This window comes from Sinocyclocheilus rhinocerous, unplaced genomic scaffold (genome assembly GCF_001515625.1).
Source record: "Sinocyclocheilus rhinocerous isolate Xijiao unplaced genomic scaffold, SAMN03320098_v1.1 scaffold1182, whole genome shotgun sequence".
Lineage (NCBI taxonomy): Eukaryota > Metazoa > Chordata > Actinopteri > Cypriniformes > Cyprinidae > Sinocyclocheilus > Sinocyclocheilus rhinocerous.
This window is the reverse complement of record NW_015624203.1, coordinates 957,729-981,193: the sequence shown is the minus strand read 5'-3', so window position 1 is coordinate 981,193 and position 23,465 is coordinate 957,729. Positions and strand designations below refer to the sequence as shown.

The window sequence follows — 23,465 nt, the reverse complement described above, 5'->3', positions numbered from 1 at the left end:
CCACCACCGCACTGCCGTCTATTGGACTGCAGAAAGATACTAACTTTTCAATCTGCTACGTTACTGACTGTACTGACAAACTATGCTGACACCGTGTCTGCGCTGAAACAGAACGCGACAAAGCGACCGTTGAAAATCATTTGAACTTGTCAGCACGTCATAAATAGAACGAGGCATCAGCTTATTGAATCCGGTGTTGACAACATAATGGGTTCTATTCTACACCGGACGCGAGCGGCGCGACAAAATACAATAGAATTCTATTGTATTTTGTTGCGCCGCGCGATGTGATGTGACCGATGTGATAAGCATGAGTTCTGGGCGCGGTCAGTAAACAACAGCAATTGTAATGTGACGATCAAATATAGGTGCGGGTGGGTGGCAGGCGGATAATTTGAAGCAGCTCATCTGCGCATTTCTACACTACACTGACCTGGGTCACCAGTACCAAACAATGGAGCGCGCTCTGCTGGACAAACTAAGTAATTTGAAGCATTTAATCTGCGTTATATGTTCTGTAGGAAAACAATGTTCATATCGCCGGCATATTCGCCGATACCGATATATCGGCGACAGGCTCATATCGGCCGATAATATCGGCTAAACGATATATCGGTCGGGCTCTAATACAATGTATTTTTGGCTATTGCTACAAATTTACCCATGCAACTTGTGACTTATGTTTTGTGCTCCAGGGTCACATATGTCTTTTTTCATCAGTCGCGCCGTTTCTTGTTTTAAAGCACATGAATGAATAGATCTTTTTTTTTTTTGCTCTTATGTGAATAGTCCTTTTGTTTGTGATTATTTCTGGCTTTTAATTTCATTACATATTTGTTTCAGTGTGTTTGTGTGTGTTTTTAGGGGTAAAAATACCAAAAATAGTCACAATTTTGGACAACTAGTGAAGCATCATAACCCATTCAAATATGATGTTACCTGGCAGATCTGTACAGCATAGCTGAGCAGGGTTTTAAGGTCTATGTGTGCTTTGTTTCTTGGGAGGTATTCCTTCAGACTGCCTGCCGGCAAAAACTCCATGATGAGCTTAATGGATCTCCCACCTTAAAACAAAAACATGGAAAGATTCACTCGACCATCTCATGCATTTGGCACCAAAAGCCATTACAGTGTTATATTATTTATGGTGTTCAAAATTGTGGTTTACCCTCCTCGTGGCAGATGCCCTTATATTTGACAATGTTCTCGTGGTAAAGTTCTCTCAGAATGTGAATCTCACGCCACAGGTTACTGCTCTGCTCTTCTCGGTTCTCCGGCTTTAGAGACTTCACGGCCACCAGCTCTCCGGTCCGATCTCCCCGCGGGTCATACCTGCACAACTCCACCTTTCCAAAATGACCCTGAAAACACAAGGATAGACTTCAGTCCTACCAGGAGATGGTCGCTGAAACTACAAGCAGTTTGTTCTTGATGAGTTTAAAGACACAACACATACACAGTGTAAATACCTCTCCAAGGTCTCTGATCTTCTTGAGGAACCTCTTCTCAAACACTGTAGGGTCCACCTCTAGCATGGGAACAGGTTGAATGGACGGGTCTAGAGAGAAAACATTAAAGAGGACATTTAGTGGAAAATTGAATAACCTACAACAGAACCAAAAAACTACAACTTGAACATATAGATATCTTAAAGGTACAGTAGCAAAAACTCATATAAGACTAAACTATAACTGATCTACACTACCTGTCTGTAAGATGTTTAGAATGTTTTTGAAAGAAATCTCTTATGTTTTCCAAGGCCGCATTTATTTGATCAAAAATACAGCAAAACAGTAATATTGTGAAATATTATTACAATTTAAAAGAACTGTTTTCTATTTAAATACTGTATATTTTCAAATGTAATTTATTCCCGGGATGACAAAGACAAATTTTCAAAAATCATTACTCCAGTCTTCAGTGTCACATGATCCTTCAAAAAGCATTCTAATATACTGATTTGGTTGTCAATAAACATATTTTCAATTATTATTTTCAATTTTAAAAACAGTTGTGCTGCTTAATATTTTTCTGTAAACTGTGATACATTTTTTTCAGAATTCTTTGATGAAGAACAGCATTTATTTGAAATATGTTTTTGTAACATTATAAATGTCTTCATCGTCAATTTTGATAAGTTTAATGTGTCCTTGCTGAATAAAAGTATTATTTCTTTAAAAAATAAAAATCACACTGACCTCAATCTTTTGAACAACAGTGTAGGTGAAAGAAAACTTAAACACTGAAAAAGGACTTCAGGGGGTAAAACACACGTTCAGTACTTTTAGCAAGATGAAAACTCCTAACCACAAGAGGTCAGTATGAAGAGTAAGGAAGGAAATAAATGTATTATTTTGGTTCCAACAGGTAATATTTTTAATAACTAATCGAGTGTTTATCTTTGTCATCTGTATATCCTGACTTCTTTTCCTTACTCTGTTTCTCCACCATGTCAATGTCTCTGACAATGGCCCTGAAGAAGAGTCTCTGGTGAGGGTCGTAGGTCATACAGTGGGTCATGAGTTTGGCCAGCTCCTCACAGTCAGGGGTGGCCAACTGACACTGCGCTGCGTAAAACCTCTCCTTCTGTTCACAGAGATGACCAACAAGAAAAATACATAATTTTTCAGCACAGAAAGGATAATGCTAAGACATACAAATACCTAACAGAGCATGTGTATGCCGTTACCTCTGTGAGCTTTTTGTCTTTGAGAGGTATCTCTCCGTTGTAACAGATCTCCCACAGAGTTGTCCCAAAGCCCCACTTATCCGCTGCTATGCTCAGATTAGCCGTGTCCTGTACACACTCAGGAGCAATCCAAGGAATCCTGTCCACACACTCTGTAGACACACACAAAGAACATTGTCATGCATGAACAACATGCTAGACTGGATTGTTTTAAATCAAGTTAAAACTAACACTCAAACAACCAAGCTGGGCTTTACTAGGTAAATAATCCTCATTTTAGGGGGTTTCCACAACCATTTCCTCATTCAAACACACACTGTAGTTTCAACAATCATCTTTACTGTTATCGAGCTTTTATGTCTTTTAAAAGGGCATTTCATCTAACACATGATCTCTCTGCAACGCTTTCTTGTATGCCGCATTTCAATCCCTCTCTGTGCCCCTTTCATTCCTCTCTCTCGAGCACACACACCACCACGCCAAAACAAAACACACAACCAGTCTTTCCTGTAACAGTCCCTAACACATAGCAAACAAAGAGCTTTTCTGGTCTCTAAAAGTGCTTCAGGGAGCTGAGCTGGATCTCGGCCAACAAAATTCCTGTCAGTTATCTTTTCCGAGCAGTCCATTTTCGCAGTCCAATAGAGCCCAACTATCATACACCACTTTAATTTAAGTTCATTTGTTTTACATTATCTATTAATATTTATAAAGTATTTATTTATTGCATCAAAAGCTGTTAAAATAAACTTGTCATAATCCCCACATTAGAGGTGTTATTTAAATGGTATTTCTCTATGAAGGCCTTTTTAAAAATTCCTTTATAACTGAAATTTGTGTTAACATGCTGTTAAGGTAGTCATAACACCTGTGTGAATGTTTATAGTGTGTTAAAGGGTTAGTTCACCCAAAAATGAAAATTCTGTCATTAATCACTCACCCTCGTGTTGTTCCAAACCCGTAAGACCTTCGTTCATCTTCGGAACACAATTTAAGATATTTTTGATTAAATATGAGGGCTCTCTGACCCTCTCATAGACAGCAAGGTAAATACCACGTTCAAATGTGGAATAAAGTCGTTCTTTTTGTTTTCTTTGCGCAAAAAGGTATTCTCGTAGCTTCGTAACTTTACAGTTGAACCACTGATGTCACACGGACTACTTTGTCGATCATCTTGGTACTTTTCTGGACCTTGAACGTGGTAGTTACCTTGCTGTCTATGGGAGGGTCAGAGAGCCCTCATATTTCATCAAAAATATCTTAAATTATGTTCCGAAGATGAACGGAGGTCTTACGGGTTTCGAACAACACAAGGGTAATTAAGAGTAATTAATGACAGAATTTTCATTTTTGGGTGAACTAACCCTTTAATAAGGTGGTCATAATGAATCTCTCACCTTCTCTGCTAAGGACAGTAATGGGTATGCCGGGGTCACTCAGCTTGATGAAGGGTCCTCCCTCTCCAACCAGACCATCTCGAGCCACCAGAATGTTCTTACTGCACACATATCCATGAACCAGCTTCTTATCCTCCTACAGGATACACACAGCAGTCACATTATTCACATTTTATAGTAACTTTTATTGATATGTTACACTATGTTGCTTAACAGATTAAATCTGATACATTTACTAGTTCAAATAAAAATAAATGTGGAAAATATCAACACACAAAATATACAAAATACAGTAGACAGTAATATTGTGAAATAATATACACATTTAAAATACTGTTTTCTATTTTAATATATTTTGTAAATATAATTTATTCCTGTGATTTCAAAGCTGAATTTTCAGCAGCCATTACTCCAGTCTTCAATGCTGATTTGGTGCTCGAGAAAACAGCATGCAATTTGATTCTTTGATGAGTATAAATTTCAAAACAACAGCATTTGTTTAAAATAGAAATCTTGAGTAAAATTCTAAATGCCATTACTATCACATTTGATCAATCTAGATCAAAAAGTAATCACTTAAAAAAAAAATCTTATTGACCGGAAGTTCAGTAGTGAGTTCAATAGTGAGCTTACTTGTACCGTATAAAACTAATTTAACATTTTTATAAGGTAGTTTATCAATCCAAATTAGTGCAGATTTATAGTGCAGTTTCCAGTCATAAACATTTATAAGCATATTGGTATAGATCATGATTTCAATACGGTGCATCCCCACATACCGACTTTATTTTTAAGACTGGTAAGGCATGGCTTTGTGCATTTGTTTTTGTGTTTGTTTCTTTACCAGATAGCTGAGGGCACTAGCCAACTGTTTGGCAACCTGGAACTTCCATGCAGTGCTGAGAGGTGTGCTCTGTCGGCGCATGAACAGATCCAGAGGACCATACTGAACAAACTCCTCCACCATGATATCTACAGAGAGAGAAGGGAGAGAGAGGCAAATGGTATTTTATGCAAATGAGCACCGTTATCAAATTGTCTTCCTCTCTGACACACAAACACGGTTCATGCTCACATATGCAAATTCTTCTTTGCAAACACACAGACACACCCATCGCGTGCACATAGGTGGTTATCCTCAGAGTATTTAGGTTTGTTGCTCAATGGACCAGGAAGTGTAGTTTGCAATTAAATAACTAACCTGCAGGCTTTGCTTTAACAATTGAATGGAGCTTTGTGTTTATTAGCAGCTTCCTCCTCAGAAAAAATAGCATATATGAAACATTTACATGCCACAGAAGCATAAAGCAAAAATTGTATCCTGTTAGACTCAGTTCTATGTTAATGTTTTCTCATTTAACACTACATTCCTACCAAACAATGATTTATTGTTTGATTTCTCTGTGATTTTCTAGCAACAAGGAAATGTTTTCACATTTTTCTTGGAAATATAACACTGCCAGTGTGCCAGATCTACACGCTCAGGCAGAGAATGACAGTGTATGTTCTCTTTGTAAATAAATAAATTACTTTTGCACCAGTGACTATGATTGCTGGCTGCAATTCAACAAGCAGAATAAAAAAAAGGACCTATTTCTGACACTTGTCATGCAAAACTACAACAGAACTGAATAAAAGAGAACCAAAAGTTCTAGTTCTAAGACTTTGTGCAGTCTGATGTGTGTCCTCCTCTGTCTGGAAACATATGTCAATTAATTAAAGGATTAGTTCACTTCCAGAATAAAAATTTCCTGACAATTTACTCACCCCTATGACATCCAAGATGTTCATGTGTTTCTTTCTTCAGTCGCAAAGAAATTAAGGTTTTTGAGGAAATTTCGGCACTAATATTGATAGTAATGATTCACTTTTCTCTTGGATTGGGTCAATAACTGAAGAGGCAGAAGAAAATGGCCATACAGGAAGATAAACGGCAGTCAAGCATCAACAATAAGAAAGCCACAGGACGACCTCAAAGAGCTGCAGCTTGACCAGAACCTACAGAGAGCCGTCTGACTCAGACAACCAGTCCAGCCTGTCAGAAAGCGAAAAAGCACCACCCCCCTAAGGCATGCGATTTTCAGCACAGTCAGATCACTGGGATCTTCATTAGTTGTAAATGCCTTTAATTAAAGGATTAGTTCACTTCCAGAATAAAAATTTCCTGACAATTTACTCACCCCTATGACATCCAAGATGTTCATGTGTTTCTTTCTTCAGTCGCAAAGAAATTAAGGTTTTTGAGGAAAACATTCCAGGATTTTTCTCCATATAATGGACTTTAATGGTGGCCATCGGGCTGAAGTTCCAAAATGCAGTTTCAGTGCAGCTTCAAAGGGCTCTACACGATCCCTGCCGAGGAATAAGCATCTTATCTAGTCAAACAATCAGTCATTTTCTTTAAAAAAATAAATTAAAAAAAGTATATACTTTTTAACCACAAATGCTCGTCTTGCACTACCTCGACTTCATGCATTATGTAGTCAAGTTGGAAAGGTCACTTGTGACGTAGGCCGGAAGTACCGACCCGAGTTTTTGCCCTACCCTACATTTTTGAACCGGAGTACACAGACGAAGAGCTAACCGCATTTGACCTTTCCAACGGGATTACATAATGCGTGAATTTGCCAATGCGCATCGCAGAGCTAGTGCAAGATGTGCATTTGTGGTTAAAAAGTATATACATTTAAATTTTTTTTTAGAAAATGACCAATCGCTTCAATAGATAGTAGCCCTATTCCTCGGCTGGGATCGTGTCGAGCCCTTTGAAGCTGCATTGAAACTGCAATTCGGACCTTCAAACCATTGGCCACCATTGACGTTCATCATATGAAGAAAAATCCTGGAATGTTTTCCTCAAAAACCTTAATTTCTTTGCGACTGAAGAAAGAAACACATGAACATCTTGGACGACATGGGGGTGAGTAAATTATCAGGAAATTTTTATTCTGGAAGTGAACTAATCCTTTAAGGCTAGAATACACTAAACAAAGTTTGCCCTTATTTACAGTCTGGACAAGTTGACGCTAGCTGCTGTAAGTCAGAGCCAGTCTACAGATTTAAATTAATAGACTTCATCGAAAATCACGTAGTGTATGATGGTCACAGACTCATGGCACATGTTTCTGCATGAGTTTGTCATGTTCAAAATAACGTCAAAGTCTGGTAGTGTGTGATCCTCAGTTGTTTAGTGTATGATGGCCAGTTTTTTCTCTGTAATTTACAAAGTCGGCAAGTGTAGGGTACTTACTCTCCTGATGGCGAACACACACTCCGTAAAGTAGGGCGATGTGTTTATGAGAGATCTGGCGCATCATGCTAGCTGTCTCAAAGAAAGCCTGAGAGGAGACAGAGAAACACATACTTTTAACAACCACACTGATGAAAGAATACCGAGAGTTGAGATAAAGTGGAAAATTCAATTTAAACCCCCTCATGGTTCATTACAGTTCAAAATGACCAAAATTAGGTTTCCATTGATTCATTAAGCTTGGGCTTTTATCCAAAGCAACTTACAAATGATGAAGACTGTCAGGAGATGGTAACGTTACAACAGCTGAAATCAATAATCTTGTCTGCTAAACTTCATTTAAACATGAGTAGGCCATGTAATTCCACATGTGCGTCTTACCAGAGAGATATCTCGGTGTCCTGAGCCCAGCACTTTCAAGATCACTTTCACCTCCTGTGAGTATCCTCCCATGTCATCATCATCCTCACTCTTTAGCTTTAGAATCCCAGCATAGATGTTGGTCCTCGTTCCGCGTCCCAAATGCTCACCCTGAATAAGACCACAATGTCACGTAAAGGCGGGGCTAACATATCAGTAAGTAAACAGTCATTTAACAGACACCTTTATTCATAGCATTCAATTTTTATCCAATTTCAGGGACAGACCCTCTACAGTAACCTATAGTGAAACGTCTTGCTCATAGTTTACATTTTAAACACAGTTCACCTCGGATTGTAAGAACCAGATTCTTGCTGATGTAATGGTGTGAGTGATTCAAATCAAACCGACGACTATAAAGAATACATTTGTTACAACAGACTATTGTTCAAATGTTTGGAGTTGGTAAGATTTCTTAAATGATTTTGAAAAAAGTATCTTATGTTCACCAAGACCAAGATTTATTTAAGCAAAAATACAGTAACAACATATTTTGAAATATTAGCACAATTTAAAATAACTGTTTTCTTTTTTTATATGTATATATTTTAAAATATAATCTATTCCTGTGATGGAAAAGCTGAATTTTCACCAGCCATCCTTCAGAAATCATTATAATGTGCTGATTTGGTGCTCAATAATTTTTTTTATTATTATCAATGTTGAAAAGTTAAAACCTGCTTCTTTTTTTTTTTTTAATCATTTTTTTTTTAAATCATTTTTTTTTTTCAACTTCACTTTTCATCAATTTTATTTATTCTTGCTAAAAGTATTGATTTCTTTAAAAAAAATATTACTGACTCCAGATTTTTTAAATGTAATGTATAATAAGTTATGTGTCATATGTCTAGATACTTTAATAAAAGTAATGTTCAAAATTAAAATAGTTTCATGGCCAGTAAGAATTATCTATTGCCAGTACATTTTCACTCACCACCTATGGAATGAATCTATACAGTAGATTTTTGACAATATCTGTATTTAATTTTATTTCTTAAAAGCATGCCATGCAAAAGGTAAGTCGACAGTACGTCTGTTTCAAAATCCATGAAAATGTCACCTGTACAATCTCCTCCTTAAGGATGCGGTCGAAACTCAGCTGGCTGACTTGAAGCTGTCTCTGTGGGGCGGGCTCTCGGTTTGTGGTCATCACTAATAGGTTGGAAATTTCTGAAGGACAGAAGAAAAGCATTTGTGATTGGAGGGCACCATATAAAAAAGTTGTGCCTCTGGATTGATTGTCCAGGGATGTTTATTTTGAAAACATATAAATTCATGTGTTGGTATGCAGACACAGTAACAACCCCCACCTAAACAGAGAGCGGGGAAGAGGAAGCTGTGCAGTGACAGTGCGCGGTTCAACAAAACATGTCACTTGCTAAGCCAAAGCAATGAGCATGTGTGGGGCAATGTGTGCAGGTATATTAAGTGTAATTTGTGTTTATGTAAATGTGTGTGTGAGTGTGTGTTGTGATGTTAATTTTGCAGCATCAGCTGGTCTTTTGTCTACTCGCTGACATCATCTGGATGCAGACCTACACAGCTCTGTTTTTATGAGTGCAAGTAGGGTAAAAGATTAAGAGATGTGAACAACGGAAACCACATTTACTACATTTCCTGCCTGTCACTGATGCCTCAGCATGTACTTTTAGAGGAGCAGATGTAAACAAGACCTGATACAGTCTCAAATGTGCCATAACTGGACGTTTTTCACAACCAAAACATTCCTGATGTTTGGTTTTGCATTAGTATAGAGCTGTTGCATAATGCTAACACTGACGGAGCACACAAAGAAAATTTATATTTAGTACCTCTGGATTCATATTTGGGCTGCACGATAAATCGCATGCGATATTTAATGTGCATCTTGTCAGAAAGCCGGTTCTGTAATCAGCGGTAAATCTCCATCACGTGCGTGCTTTCACATTGAGCAGCATTAACTACACAGAGCCGTTGTTCACTGACGAGCTGCGCAAAAAATCGCGCGAATATGAACGTGGTTTTGCGCAGCTCGTCAGTGAACATCGGCTCTGTGTATTTAATGCTGCTCAATGTGAAAGCACGCACGTGATTAAGATTTACCGCTGATTACAGAACCAGCTTTACTGATAAGATGCGCGTTAAATATCGCATGCGATTTATCGTGCAGCCCTAATTCATATGCATCAAAATACCAATAAATCTCAATGAACTGCAATATTTTCCAATAACATTTGAATACATGACATTTTCTGCAAACATTTTTGAGTAATGACAGAAACAAAATCACTGAACCAATTCGCTGAATCACAATTAAAAGACAAATATTTACATTCATTCATCTGAAATTGGAAGATGTGGCGAAAAGTTCAATTTGGACAATTTGGTTTCTCTGCATTACACAGACATCTGTCAGACTCTCTTAGGAACACTTAACTCGGTCAGGCTGGGAATCCAACTGACGCTTAGCTGGATAAAGGATCTGATCCTGGATCAGTTGGCTGAAACACGAGACTGCACAACTATTAGCTGCCAGATGCACAGCTGCCTGAGGTCATACAAGGACTGCATGCATGTGCATGCTGATATTTGACTTCTCTAGAGAGCAATGCGACACTAACAAAGCACTACAAAAAAGACAATTCCTCTTTCAGCTTGAACCACTTAAAGATTCTTGTAGAGATGTACACTCTTCTGAGATTTAGAAACATTTGATATGAGTGAGGTAAAGATGCAGTTGGAATTCTTAGCAGTCTGGTTTGTGCAATTTAAAATGCCACTTGAACAGACAGGTGATGGAGAGGGTTTACACAACATTTATACACATTAGCTTGCAGGAATGATCATTTGATATGTAAACTTAACTTACAAATCCACTCAGAACACAAGCAACACTAACAACCCTATCAATATCTCTCACTAACATCTGAATACATAAAAAAACTGATGAGTCATAAATAACTGTGTATTTATGTTATGGAAATTAACACCTGACATATCTGTGTGCTTATTCATGGAAATGTATAATTGCGGGGAATTCTAATTTTGCCTCTACATTGCATTCGCTGAGTTCATCATTACTCACTACCTAAATCCTGTATTTAAGGAAGACAGAAAGGTATCACGTAAAATTAATTTTAAAAGTTATATTAATTCATTTTCTATTATATAAAATGTACCATTATAGCATATATGCTAATTAAAACATATATTTACTTTTACTTTTAGTCATTTAGCAGACGCTTTTATCCAAAGCGACTTACAAATAAGAAAAAGTAATTAAAACTAAAAGCTAAAACTCTATAAATACTATATATATATATATACACACATTTAAGAAAATAAAAGAAATTAAATAAAAATGACAAATGCATACAACAACACTTCAAAACTAAAACATTTAAATGAAAACAAAAAAATAAAGCTAAAAACAATTAAAACATACACAAATAAGAAAAAGTAATTAAAACGAAAAGCTAAAAGCTTTTAAGAAAATAAAAGAAATTAAATAAAAATGACAAATGCATACAACAACATTTCAAAACTAAAACATTTAAATGAAAACAAAAAAAAAATAAAGCTAAAAACAATTCAAAAATATCAAAAGAACAAAAGGTATGAGTATAATAATGATTCTAACATAACACTAAGCCAAACACCAAAAAACAACTACATATGTGTATGTACAGCCACACACATATACATATACATGTACATATATACAGTATAAATACATTAAATATATATATATATTATTTCATTTCCATTTTGTATGTTGAAGTACTGAAATAACTCAAATTAAATAAAACTAAAACTTAATAAAAAAAACTATATAGACATAATAAAAAAACTAATAAAATGACAACATGACTACAACTGTAACTAAAACTAAAATAGATAACTAATACAAATCAAAGTACATTAGTTCATCAGTAATCCTAAAAAAATAACACTGAGGCAAACACACATGCTAAAATAACAACAACTTACGGACACATAGTAAGAAATGGTTATAAAAAACTGAAACAGAAGTGAAACAAGTAATAGGAAAGAGGATATATATATATATATATATATATATATATGGTTGCGACACATACATAGTTGATACGGCCGTACAGCGGTGGTACAGCAACTGTGGCGACGGGACGTAATGTCTCCGTTCCCTCCTTCAGGGAACGAGGGTTACATACGTAACCGAGACATTCCCTTTCAGTCAGTCACGTTCGACGTTACGTCAGTCGTGACTGACGAATTGGGATCCGTATGGAAAACGCCACTATTGCTGACCCCCTCCAGTGCCCTGCGAAGGCCGGCAAGTCCCCCCACACCAGTTGGGGCGGAAGAAGGACAGGGCTTAGGCAGAGGTGTCCGCGACTGCTGTTCCGAACAGTGGGATATTGGATAACACTGGGAAAGCGTACCCAAGTAGGGGAACGCTACGGAAGCCACATCCTGCGTATAGGAGGTATCATGTGGAGGTACACATATGGACTGGCCATAGGGCAGTACTACATATGGGAGTCCCTGCGGTAGACTCAGCCCGCCTGGGGTGAGATGACTACGCAGCAGAGATGGCAGAGAACGTCTGCCAGGGAAAGACACAGGCTTACCGTGAGGGGAGCCGTACCATGGAATAATACTTTTTACTTTTTACTTTTAGTCATTTAGCAGACGCTTTTATCCAAAGCGACTTACAAATAAGAAAAAGTAATTAAAACGAAAAGCTAAAAGCTTTTAAGAAAATAAAAGAAATTAAATAAAAATGACAAATGCATACAACAACATTTCAAAACTAAAACATTTAAATGAAAACAAAAAAATAAAGCTAAAAACAATTCAAAAATATTAAAAGAACAAAAGGTATGAGTATAATAATGATTCTAACATAACACTAAGCCAAACACCAAAAAACAACTACATATGTGTATGTACAGCCACACACATATACATATACATGTACATATATATAAATACATTAAATATATATATATATATATATATATATATATATATATATATATATATATTATTTCATTTCCATTTTGTATGTTGAAGTACTGAAATAACTCAAATTAAATAAAAGTAAAACTTAATAAAAAGCCTATATAGACATAATAAAAAAACTAATAAAATGACAACATGACTACAACTGTAACTAAAACTAAAATAGATAACTAATACAAATCAAACTACATTAGTTTATCAGTAATCCTAAAAAAATAACACTGAGGCAAACACACATGCTAAAATAACAACACACATAGTAAACATAGTAAGAAATAGTTTATAAAAACCTGAAACAGAAGTGGAAAGAGGAGAGATAAAAAATGTCCTTTGCCCGGTGGAGTCGCACGGTAGAGTCGATGGTCTTTACACTCTTCGGTCTTCACACGACCGCAGCCGCGACCGCTTCTGCGGTAAACTAAGCTTCTTTTTAATTAGTTTAACAAAACTCAAATTGAGTTCAGCTGGACACACTTTCCTGTTTATCACACCAAATGGCCAAGCAAAGCGCACGACACTGACAAGGTACGCGATACAGTACGAGACCAAACGCCATTTCAGCACGTCTCCACGGTAAACAAAACAAGCGTTTCCTAGCAACGATAACTGCGCTAAACACTGAGACAAGAAATAAATACACTTACAAGCTGCTTTTAACTTCTGCTGATTGACTGCTTCTCACAAAGACTATTTCTTTACACTGTTTTGCTGGCGCTTGAACACACTTTCCTGTTTATCCCAACAAATGGCCAAGCAAAGCGCACGACACTGACAAGGTACGCGATACAGTACGAGACCAAACGCCATTTCAGCACGTCTCCACAGTAAACAAAACAAGCGTTTTATATATAATACGAGATGGTTCAGACAAAAACATTTAAGATTGATTTACACAAAACTTCCTATTCATGTTTACACACATTACAAAGTCTTACAGGTTTGAAACATTTACAGGTGTTTTAGCTTTTCATCATCTGAAATTCTGCAGCTGTTACCTGTAATCATCAGTTAACACAAAAGACTGTCAAATCAATTACTTCAAATTAAGGCATGTCTTTTCTTGTTACAATGTCATACCTACGAGCCGCGACCATGCGAGCATCTGCGATTTTCTCCCGAGAGAAAAAAATCGCCTGCGAGCTCGTACGACAGCAAAAATCGCACCGTGTACGCCCGCCTTTAGAGAAGCACTTCAAAGTTATTTTTTTTCATTCTTTCTAGTCTATTCGCACTATCAGCACTTATTTACTATAATATATTACTTTATAGTTTATATGCCCAATTTATTACCTGCATATTCACTGAAAACTCAACTGACCGGTCATGTTGAAAATTAACACGTTAATACAAAATTGTGGTTGGTGGTATTGACTGGCTGACGATAAAAAGCTAGTGAATATGTCAACTGCAGATTTCAATAGTGTATTTCACACACCACACCAAAATTTTCACATCCTCATAACTGCTGAACGATTCAACAAATCCCCATCAAGAAAACCGTGAGATCCATTCAGTGGGCAGCAGTGCACACGGAACACTGGAAAATCCTGATAATTCAGCTAGCAGCTTTTAGTAAACTGGGCAAAGCAATGACTTCTGATTTCAGTTTCGGTATAAGACAGGACTATTCACACAGGACAATGTGCTAGGGCTGCAATCTATCGATGGCACCAGAGAGGGAATTTTAGGGGCTTGTTCTAATGGAAATCCCAGCCTATCCAAATAGGCTCTGCATTAAATTTACTCTAAATCAAAGTAAAACACAAAACACAATTCCAGTTTAGCTTCATCTCAGACTACAGACAATATAAAAGCAGCAATATCTACAAAACTCTGTCTGTAAAACTAACAATCAAACGAATTTTAACATCAGTTGAATGGATGATTGGGTTGATGAACTGATGGATGAATAGATGGACGGGTGAGTGGGTTATGGACAGAGGAATATATGAGGTATCTGAGATGGATAGATTGATAGATAGACAGAAAGATGAATGTATGAGGTTGATTGAGATCGATGAATGGATTTATGGATCAATGTATGAGGCATTTGGGATGGATGGATGGATGAACGAACTGACAGACAGTTCAATGTATGAGGTGTTTGAGTTGGGATGGATGAATGTTTGACTGAGATGGAATATATGGATGGATTATCTGTGTCGCTCACTGACACTGCATAGATGGTCCTCTGTCACATGACTGATTGAGCAGAATGAGTGTTGGTACCTCTGGGTTGTGGTGGGCAGCAGCGGCGCAGCTGGAAGCGCAGGTTCTCTGTGCGCAGGTTCTGGCCCTGTAAGTGCTCCAAAAGCTCCTTCAGAGTGGGCCTAAATGTCTCTGTCCCATACAGTCTGTAACCTTGAGGTCTAGTTTCAATTTGGAAGTTCTTATACTGGGGAACAGGCCTGGATTCACATAGGTCCATCTGAAAGAGAGAGAAGAAAAAAAAGAGAAAGAGAAAAGAAAAAAACGTGATTAAGCACAAAAGAATTAAAGGCAAGAATAGTGAAGGGAGAGAACAGGATTTGTTAAACAAATTTTGGGCGGCTGTAAACTGATCTCCTCTAAGATAAGGTAAGTTTGCTTTTGGTTGACAGTGAGGTGCTGGGTTTCTGAAATCTAGTTACATTGTACATAGTGATGAGAACATTAAACATGTAACAGAAAACCTAGCATGTGTGCATTTACTTCCTTGTTTGTTTGTTAATCCTGCATATATTCATTTAGCAAACTCATACACATTCTGTTGATCAATACAGTTCAGCTTAGTTAAATCAACTCAATTCTATTTGTATAGCATGCTGAACAAGGGAGTTGTCACGGAAAAGCAATGCAAGGAAACAGACTCTGATCCAGCATGTATAACAGCCCCAATGTGGTTTGTGGTTCTGTTCTAGCTACATATACAGTGTAATACAGTTCTCACATTAAATAATAACTGCCAAAGAAAATCTGAAAATGGATGCATTGTCCTGGTCTGATTTGGTCCAAAAAAATGTTCTCAAAGCCACAAACACTAAAGCACGATCCCAATTGTTATTCACGGTTAACTTCTGAAAAGCGTTTTCACACTGATTTGCTGCCAAAATGTGGTGTTGCTATATTTGACAGAGAATTTGAGTGATATATCATATGAACACACAATCTGTCATGGTCAGGGAAAGTGTACAACAAGAGCCAGATCTTCTTGATTTGCTACAGAGAATACCACAAGAAAATCTGGGCAATTCAAGACCTGTCCTGTCCAGGCAAGACAAACAGAACAAAGGGTTTCAGTTCCCAGCTTACTGATTTCACAAAAATGTTTATCCCAACTACAAATTTGGTGTATGTATGTATGTATGTGTACCTCAATGCAGACAACAGTCATAATGATGTAGTTATAGTCTGTGCAGCTCCAGCGCAGGACGTAGGTTCCTTCTTCATTCCCCTCCTGACGGAGTTTATGAATGGCATACTCTGTGCTGTACAGAGACAACAGACAGAACTACTCATAAAATGTCTTTCCTGAAGACAGTCGTTATAATCTAAACTAATACTAAATAACTACAGCATGAAAGGTTGTACATTATTTTACCATGATTACAAGGTGATCATGATTTCAAGGTGTTGTTAAGGTTGGGATTAACTGTTGGTTGTTTATGGTAGTCAAGCATCTATATTAACCACCATTTTCACTAAATAAATCTAACTAAATGCATCTTGACTTCTTTGTCGAGCAGTATTACATTCTTATTGCCACTGAATTCTTTTTGTTTTTTGATCCCTTATTCATACTTACGTCATACTTATGTCATTGCTACTTGATACACAACCACATTCTTGAAAGTCTAATACTTGTAAAACTGGGCATCTTGACAAATAGTAATGATACTAAACTGGTAACATTTTACAGTGTCACATTACAGTGGTCATACATGTACTTATATGTAATTACTACAGTGATATTAACAATGTGTGACTATTGTTAGACTGGGTCTTATGACTTATGACCCTGCAGCATTTACACAACCATTTAAAAGTTTGGGGTCAAGATATTTAATGTTACTGAAAGAAGTCTCTTCTGCTCACCAAGGCCGCATTTATTTGATCAAAAATAGAGTAAAAATAGTAATATTGTGAAATATTATTACAATTTATTATCAATGTTTAAAACAATTGTGCTGCTTAATATTTGAGGAAAACTGATACATTTGCTCTACAGTTCAAAAGAAGAGCATTTATTGAAAGATTTTTTTGTAACAATGTAAAAGTCACTATTGATCAATTTAATGCATCCTTGCATAAATAATAAATTTCTTAAAATCTTACTGACCCCAAACGTTTGAACTGTAGAGTATGAAGTGAAGATATTTCCTCAAACTATCTGTGTGAGCCTGATTTGGACATCTATAACTAAAGTATGCCAATATAGTCATACCAGATAGGTCCATGACAGCCATTTTCTAAATTCTGGACCACTGATGAGGGTGCGACTTCAGTGCACAGGTAATGATGAGCATCTACAGTCAATCTGAAGTAACCGTCCACCAGTGCAGCAAAGGACAGAGCTGCGTCACGATAAAACAGGTCCAACTCCTACGGAGGACAGAAGAGGAATACCTTTGTAGGAAAAGAACTATAGCATACCTGTCGCTACTATCTACTTCATCCAATGAAATGTATTTTTATTCACATGAATTCTTAAGTCAAGCTGTTGATTTATGGATCATATGAGTATGAATCATAAGTTTTTCATGAGGTATGGAAGTTTTACACCATATTCTGACCAGGTGAAGAGTTCTTGTCCTAACTTGCCACAACCACAATAAGCAACAACATATTTTGCTGATAACTAAACACCTCTCATTTTGAAACCCTGCGCATCATTAAATCTTATTGATCCACACATCAGACTTCAAATACCATTACAATAAATATCAAATATTCTCTGACTGATTATGACTGCATCATATTCAGCATGAAAGCTTGTGCTGGAATCAAATTGTACCTGGTTAGGACACAGTGTAGCGGAAATTGAAATGACAAAATTACCATGGTTTTATTGTCTTGTCTGTAAATGGTGGCACAAGACTCCTTAATGACGATATGGGTGATTTCGAAAAAGTCAGAGAAAAGCGTCCATCCACTGTCTTTCTTTTTGTCATTCTGCTGCTTGTTGTCGGCCTTGTTCTTTTTAGATTTGGTTTTGTCTTTCACTATCAGAATATTCTATTTGAAAAGGATTCAAGACAAAAAAAAGCACATTGGTAACAACCCTTGAAACACTCCATGACATCAAATCTAGAATTGCTGATGAATTTGTAAGATATTACAAATCTGCAAGCTCACAAAATCTAAAGCGCTAAACTCACCGGTACAGGCTTTCTCCTCCAGGAGATCCCAGTTGTTCCGGACACTTGCACTTCATAGCCCGGTCCGTCATCCCCCAAAGGAAGCATGTGGGCCAGAGATCCCTCGCTCTCGCCAGATACTTTCAGGCTCTTGGGCTCGATGGTCTCCCGACCCAGGCCCTGGGTCAACGTTTCGAGAGTGGAGAGATACTTGACCTTCAGGTCATAAAGGGTTATGTTGCTGTCCTGGATGGTCTTGCTATTGAACTCGTTAAGGAAATTCTTGAAAACATTGTTGATGCGTATACGTGTGAGGAAGTTACGCTGCTTAATGGTCCGGTTCAGAATGTCCGGAATGAATCGCTTGTAGCTACAGAGATAGAGAAGAAGTTTGAATAAAACCACTTGTTTTAAGGCAGAAAACCAATATGATACTTCCGTTTTAGTACTCATCAATACATACACCAATTCCAGTATTTATTACACTTCTCTCTGCGATACTTGAATCTGATTGGTCAATCACAGCATTCTGCGAAATATTTTTGCCTAATTACCTCTAAATTTTGACAGCAACTCTACCCGAGTGAACTCTGACAGTGAAATTATTCAAAACACATCCTAAATTAGAAGTACCACATGAACATAGTATGAACATGACAATTACAAAGGCAGCTGTTAAAATACAAATATATTTGACCTCAGAATGCTGTAACTGGCCAATCAGAATCAAGTATTCCAGAGAGGTGTGTAATAAAAGGTTAATAGTTGGAAGTGCCATTTAAATATTATCAATGTTGATCATTTTGCAGATGTCTTGTATAAAGAAGATTGTACGGGTCACCTGGTCTCAGCTCCAGCTCCTGATAAGGGCAGATCATTGCTCTTGGCATGATGGGTAATGGCCAAAACAGCCATTCCCAAACACTCGTTCTCTATCTCATGAAGCTCTGCCTCATTCTGGGGAATGCGCACTGGAGCAAGTCCCCTTAGGAAGTCATACTGGCCCTAAAACATACCAAAACATGTCTTTAAGAGTGCAGTATGTGCCAAGCAAAAAAGTTAACATTATCACACACACAAGTCATTAGACACTAGTGTTCATACAGCGACATAAATGTTTGAATAAATAGCAGTGCTCCAAAAAAAGACATTTAAATACATATCAGACTTCAAAGAAAACAACCAACATGATAACAACAGGTACCACATGAGAGCGTATTTGAATAATCATCAAGCCACAAAGCTCCTGGAGTACAAAATAGGCAATATTATTTTTGTTTAAAGTTGTCATAGTGATATGGACAAACATGTAAGTGAAACCTCAGATGTTTCCTGCACTCACCTGTGCAAATAGGTAGTCAAGAGATGCAGCATCCAGTAGAGGTGTCCCCTCAGGGCCTTTCTGAGAGACTGAAACCCCTTTCTGCTTGCAAAGTGAGTGTCTCCAAACTGGAGATTCTGTCTCACTAGTGCCGTGCCAGTTTGTAAAATAAAACCTGTGTAAGCAAGTAAAATGAGTTGTCAAAGGATTCATGGGTGTTTTTTTTTTATCAACACATACTTTCATGTCCCAGGGTTCCTTTTTTTATTTATTTTATTTTTTTACTTAATACACTTGAACTTTTTCTTATTTTTATATGAATATCAGTGTCAGGGAAGATGCAATATACTAAATCAAATATGAGACGTGTTGTGTGAAGAAAACAATGATAAATAAAGGTAAATATCGGTGAACAATATTTCTGTCAAATTATATATATAAAAAAAAAAATTAGATATTATTTTATAGGGCAATATAGTATATGCTGTAGTAGTTTAAGAAACATCCCAGTATGTCTGTCAGAAGAGAAATGAAGAACAACAAGTAGGCAAATATGCGCACACAAGCATATCAAGATTATGAATATGGTCAAAAAAATCATGATGACAGAAACTCATAGCATATAAAAACATACAGAACATTACATAAAGGATCAAAACAAAGGCTTACATTATGTAAATATACTAACATATGGTAAATAAGGTGCACAGGCTACACGCATTACCAAATCATGTGTCAATCAACAGGAAAAAAAAACAACTTCACCACCCCATTGCCACGCGAGCAAGAGATCATTGTAAACAGGAAGCAGCATGAGTGAGAAAAGTGTGCTGTATGCCACAGAGGAAGAGAGGGTGTGCAAAGGTTGACCATAACCTGTTTGTGTGCACAACAGGAAAGCTTCACACAGGGAGAGATCAATTCTGTACCCACCACTCACTCTGAATACAGTAATTGAGTCTTATCTTAGTTTCACTGGTGAAAAGGGGAAATTCAGGGGATCCTATGTTTTACTTTGCAAGATTTATATTTTATTGAACAATGAAATGTTTTTCAGAATAGGAGCGGACTGAAACCATGTCAGAGGATTTGTTTCTTTGTTATTTATTTAAAAAAAAAAATTGTTTTATTGTTCTGTCCTAAAAGGGGATTGTAACAGATTTTTAACAGGTGTGCCACAGGGCTCTGTAATGAGTTCATATGCATTTCTAGAATTTGAATCAAACTAATGGCTGATATTAACAGAACTCTGACATTAAACAATAAACTTCATCAAACCAATTAATAAATGTCGTTATTTTTCCATTTAAAAAGAGAAAATTTTTAAAATTGTATTCAACTATATCTTATTATTATTATTATAAGATATAATAATAATTAAATATTAATTATAAATATTATTACTTATTACAAAATACAATATATTTTCATATTACATTAATGAGAATTTGTTGGTGAAAATGTTCTTAATCATCATTCAAATAATGTCGTACAATGCCAAAAAATCTTAATAGTCCTAAAACTGAGCTGTTCAGTTTGTAGTCCAAAAACTTTCAAGATAATTAGAATGTTGTGAGCTCTAGGTTCTGTCTGGAATTTCTAATGGGTTTTTTTAACAGAATTTTTAAATGTAATGTTAGATGTGCTTTAAAAATGTAATGCAACAAAGATACTACATAAAAACTGCAATTAGTTGCAAATTTGTAACATACACCATTAGTTGCAACGTTTTTAAAGCAACAGCATTCAGTTGTGACCACTCACCTCATACGGTAGTGAAGTTTGATGCTGGTCTCCTCCGTGATCTTGAACACATGATTGGGAGCATACCAGAGATCCTGGCTCTCTTCATACAATGCAAACAGGTTGTGGCACAAAGGTGAGATGTCTGGGGAAAACATTTTCACAATTAGAGCCTGATTCAAACGGTTACTTTTACAACTGCCATTCTTGTGTAATTTGTCATTTTAATATTACTGTTTGAATAAATTTTTATTTATGCTTTCATTCATTTTATTCATTCTTTTATTCATTTTTTTAATATTTAATTTTAGGTTTTTAGCATAAAGCAAGGAGTATGAACAAAACAACAAAAACAACAATAGCTAAATAAATAAACCATATGAAACAAATAATAAAAAATAGTGTGGCCAATAATGTTTTCATTTATTTTTATTTCAGTTTTAGTTATTCACTTACAGTGAATTCAAGGTATACATTTGTTCCCTGGGAGTTGAACCCACAACCTTGGTGTGGTTAGTACCATATTCAAACAGCTGGACTAGTAAACAAAAAAAATACTTAACCTTTGAAGTAAAACCAGTGGCTAACCACTGGGTGTGAAATAAAACTGTGTGAAACAAACACCATCATAGTTCCTCTCGAGCAGCTGCCTTCTTGTCTAATATAAACTTCCCTTTTCTCTCACACTGTCCAAGCCAGCTTTTGTCCTTGGCCGCAACTTTGAGGAAATTATGAACTTGACATTTAAACCCAGCAGCCATTTTGTGGCTGAATATTGATCAAGAGCCAAAAAGACAGATATGCTGTTACATTGGGAGATGGGAAGGGGCGGACAGGGACAGTCAGTCGCAGTGCTTCTCATCCTAAAGTCAATGTCTTGTCAAAATCCACCCATGTCACATGATGATACCAACAGTAAAAACCCTTTAAGTTCCTCTTTTGTATTCTGTGAAATGCTGACGGTAAAAAAAGCCCCATTCCTCAATCACACAATCAAAATATGAAAGCGAATGCATGAAAATGTCCCTTTTTATACACGAATTGACTTTGATCTGTAAAACCCTCTTTATTTAATCCAATTTCCTTTCTACTGCCCCTTTGTACACTGCAAAAAGTGTACGTGATATCACAGATGCTCTGTGTTAATAAGTGTAACTCATACTCAGGGGTGTGAAGTAACATATTACAAATACTACTGTTGTTACTGCTTAATGTTACTGTAATTAAGTAGCTTTTATCAGAAATTGTACTTTTTTGAGTAGTTTAAAATTGTGCACTTTTTCTTGAGTACATTTTAAGTGATGTATCTGTACTTTTACTCTGCTATTTTCCCTCCGATTGTGGTCGCTACATGTTTGTTTTAATTTTATTTTTATCCATCAACAGGATGGGCTTGGGAAAAAGTGGAAAAGCAGCTTACCATTGCTTAATGTACTGACATTGGAGGACCAGATTCAGTATGCACCTTAATGATGACCCGTGGCATTATTATAATGCATATCTGTCAGCGCGTGATATAATAAAACTGCAGCTCGTTAAAAACAAAGTTATTTGTTTGATCCAGTTTAAACAATCCAAAAACAAATTGTATTATCAGCATAATAATTTGAGTAATTGTAGTTGTGTAAAAGGTAGGGGATGATGCAACCTTCTAGAACAATGTGTTTTTACATTTAAATTGTAACATACATTATCATGTTTATGATTCTCATTTCTTTATCGCAAAACGCTAAAATTGGCACAGTTTTGGAGAGAAATTGGCTCTTTTTAAAAGGGGTCATATGATGTTGCTAAAAAGAACATTATGGCTGAATACTTCAAGCGTGTGACGGAAATGTTACGCCCCTTACTATACTGCGATGCCGTGTACCGTGAGCGGCGGCGGGCGGGCTTGAGAACGGCCAAAGTCCCTTTAAGACAAGTCATGTCACTCGGCGGCCATCTTTGAAACGCCTCTCGGGCATCCAAGTGCAGCTCCTATCTCTTTGAATGGGGAAACATTAAATTCTCCAAAACTGTTCACCAAGCTTACGATTAAATTTCAGATTCCGAACGCTGACTGTTTCTATAGTAACCGGGACTTCTAACGGCAGCTGCAGTGACACGATGACTTTACTGATTAGCGATTGGTTCTTTTACTCAGAAGGCGGGGCTTCATATTGAGCATTGCATTTTTCCCCATTCAAAACAATACGAGTGACGCGTCTTAGGTATTCTATAGTCTTTGGAACGGCGCGGTCGGCGGATTCGACGAAGGAGTGGCCGGCGGGCTTGCGGCAACCACATTTGACGACCCCGGGCTGGACTCCGCTTCGTCCACGGT

General features: G+C 36.9%; 1 protein-coding gene across 3 annotated transcripts in view; it reads right to left on the bottom strand.

Moving 5' to 3' along the window:
- Window positions 1-23,465, bottom strand: part of jak1 (Janus kinase 1) — a 37,172-nt gene that overhangs the window by 5,976 nt on the left and 7,731 nt on the right. For all 3 annotated transcript variants that reach the window (XM_016550990.1, XM_016550999.1, XM_016551005.1), the window contains exons 3-20: window positions 21,164-21,287; window positions 19,421-19,574; window positions 18,920-19,083; window positions 18,100-18,448; window positions 17,780-17,956; window positions 17,166-17,323; window positions 16,095-16,209; window positions 14,972-15,170; window positions 8,817-8,926; window positions 7,718-7,867; window positions 7,337-7,424; window positions 4,931-5,058; window positions 4,087-4,222; window positions 2,690-2,841; window positions 2,436-2,586; window positions 1,470-1,558; window positions 1,169-1,361; window positions 940-1,064 (exon numbers count right to left, since the gene is read on the bottom strand). In XM_016550990.1, coding sequence (XP_016406476.1) covers window positions 940-1,064; window positions 1,169-1,361; window positions 1,470-1,558; window positions 2,436-2,586; window positions 2,690-2,841; window positions 4,087-4,222; window positions 4,931-5,058; window positions 7,337-7,424; window positions 7,718-7,867; window positions 8,817-8,926; window positions 14,972-15,170; window positions 16,095-16,209; window positions 17,166-17,323; window positions 17,780-17,956; window positions 18,100-18,448; window positions 18,920-19,083; window positions 19,421-19,574; window positions 21,164-21,287 — 2,762 coding nt within the window. The remainder of the gene's footprint in view (window positions 1-939; window positions 1,065-1,168; window positions 1,362-1,469; window positions 1,559-2,435; window positions 2,587-2,689; window positions 2,842-4,086; window positions 4,223-4,930; window positions 5,059-7,336; window positions 7,425-7,717; window positions 7,868-8,816; window positions 8,927-14,971; window positions 15,171-16,094; window positions 16,210-17,165; window positions 17,324-17,779; window positions 17,957-18,099; window positions 18,449-18,919; window positions 19,084-19,420; window positions 19,575-21,163; window positions 21,288-23,465) is intronic.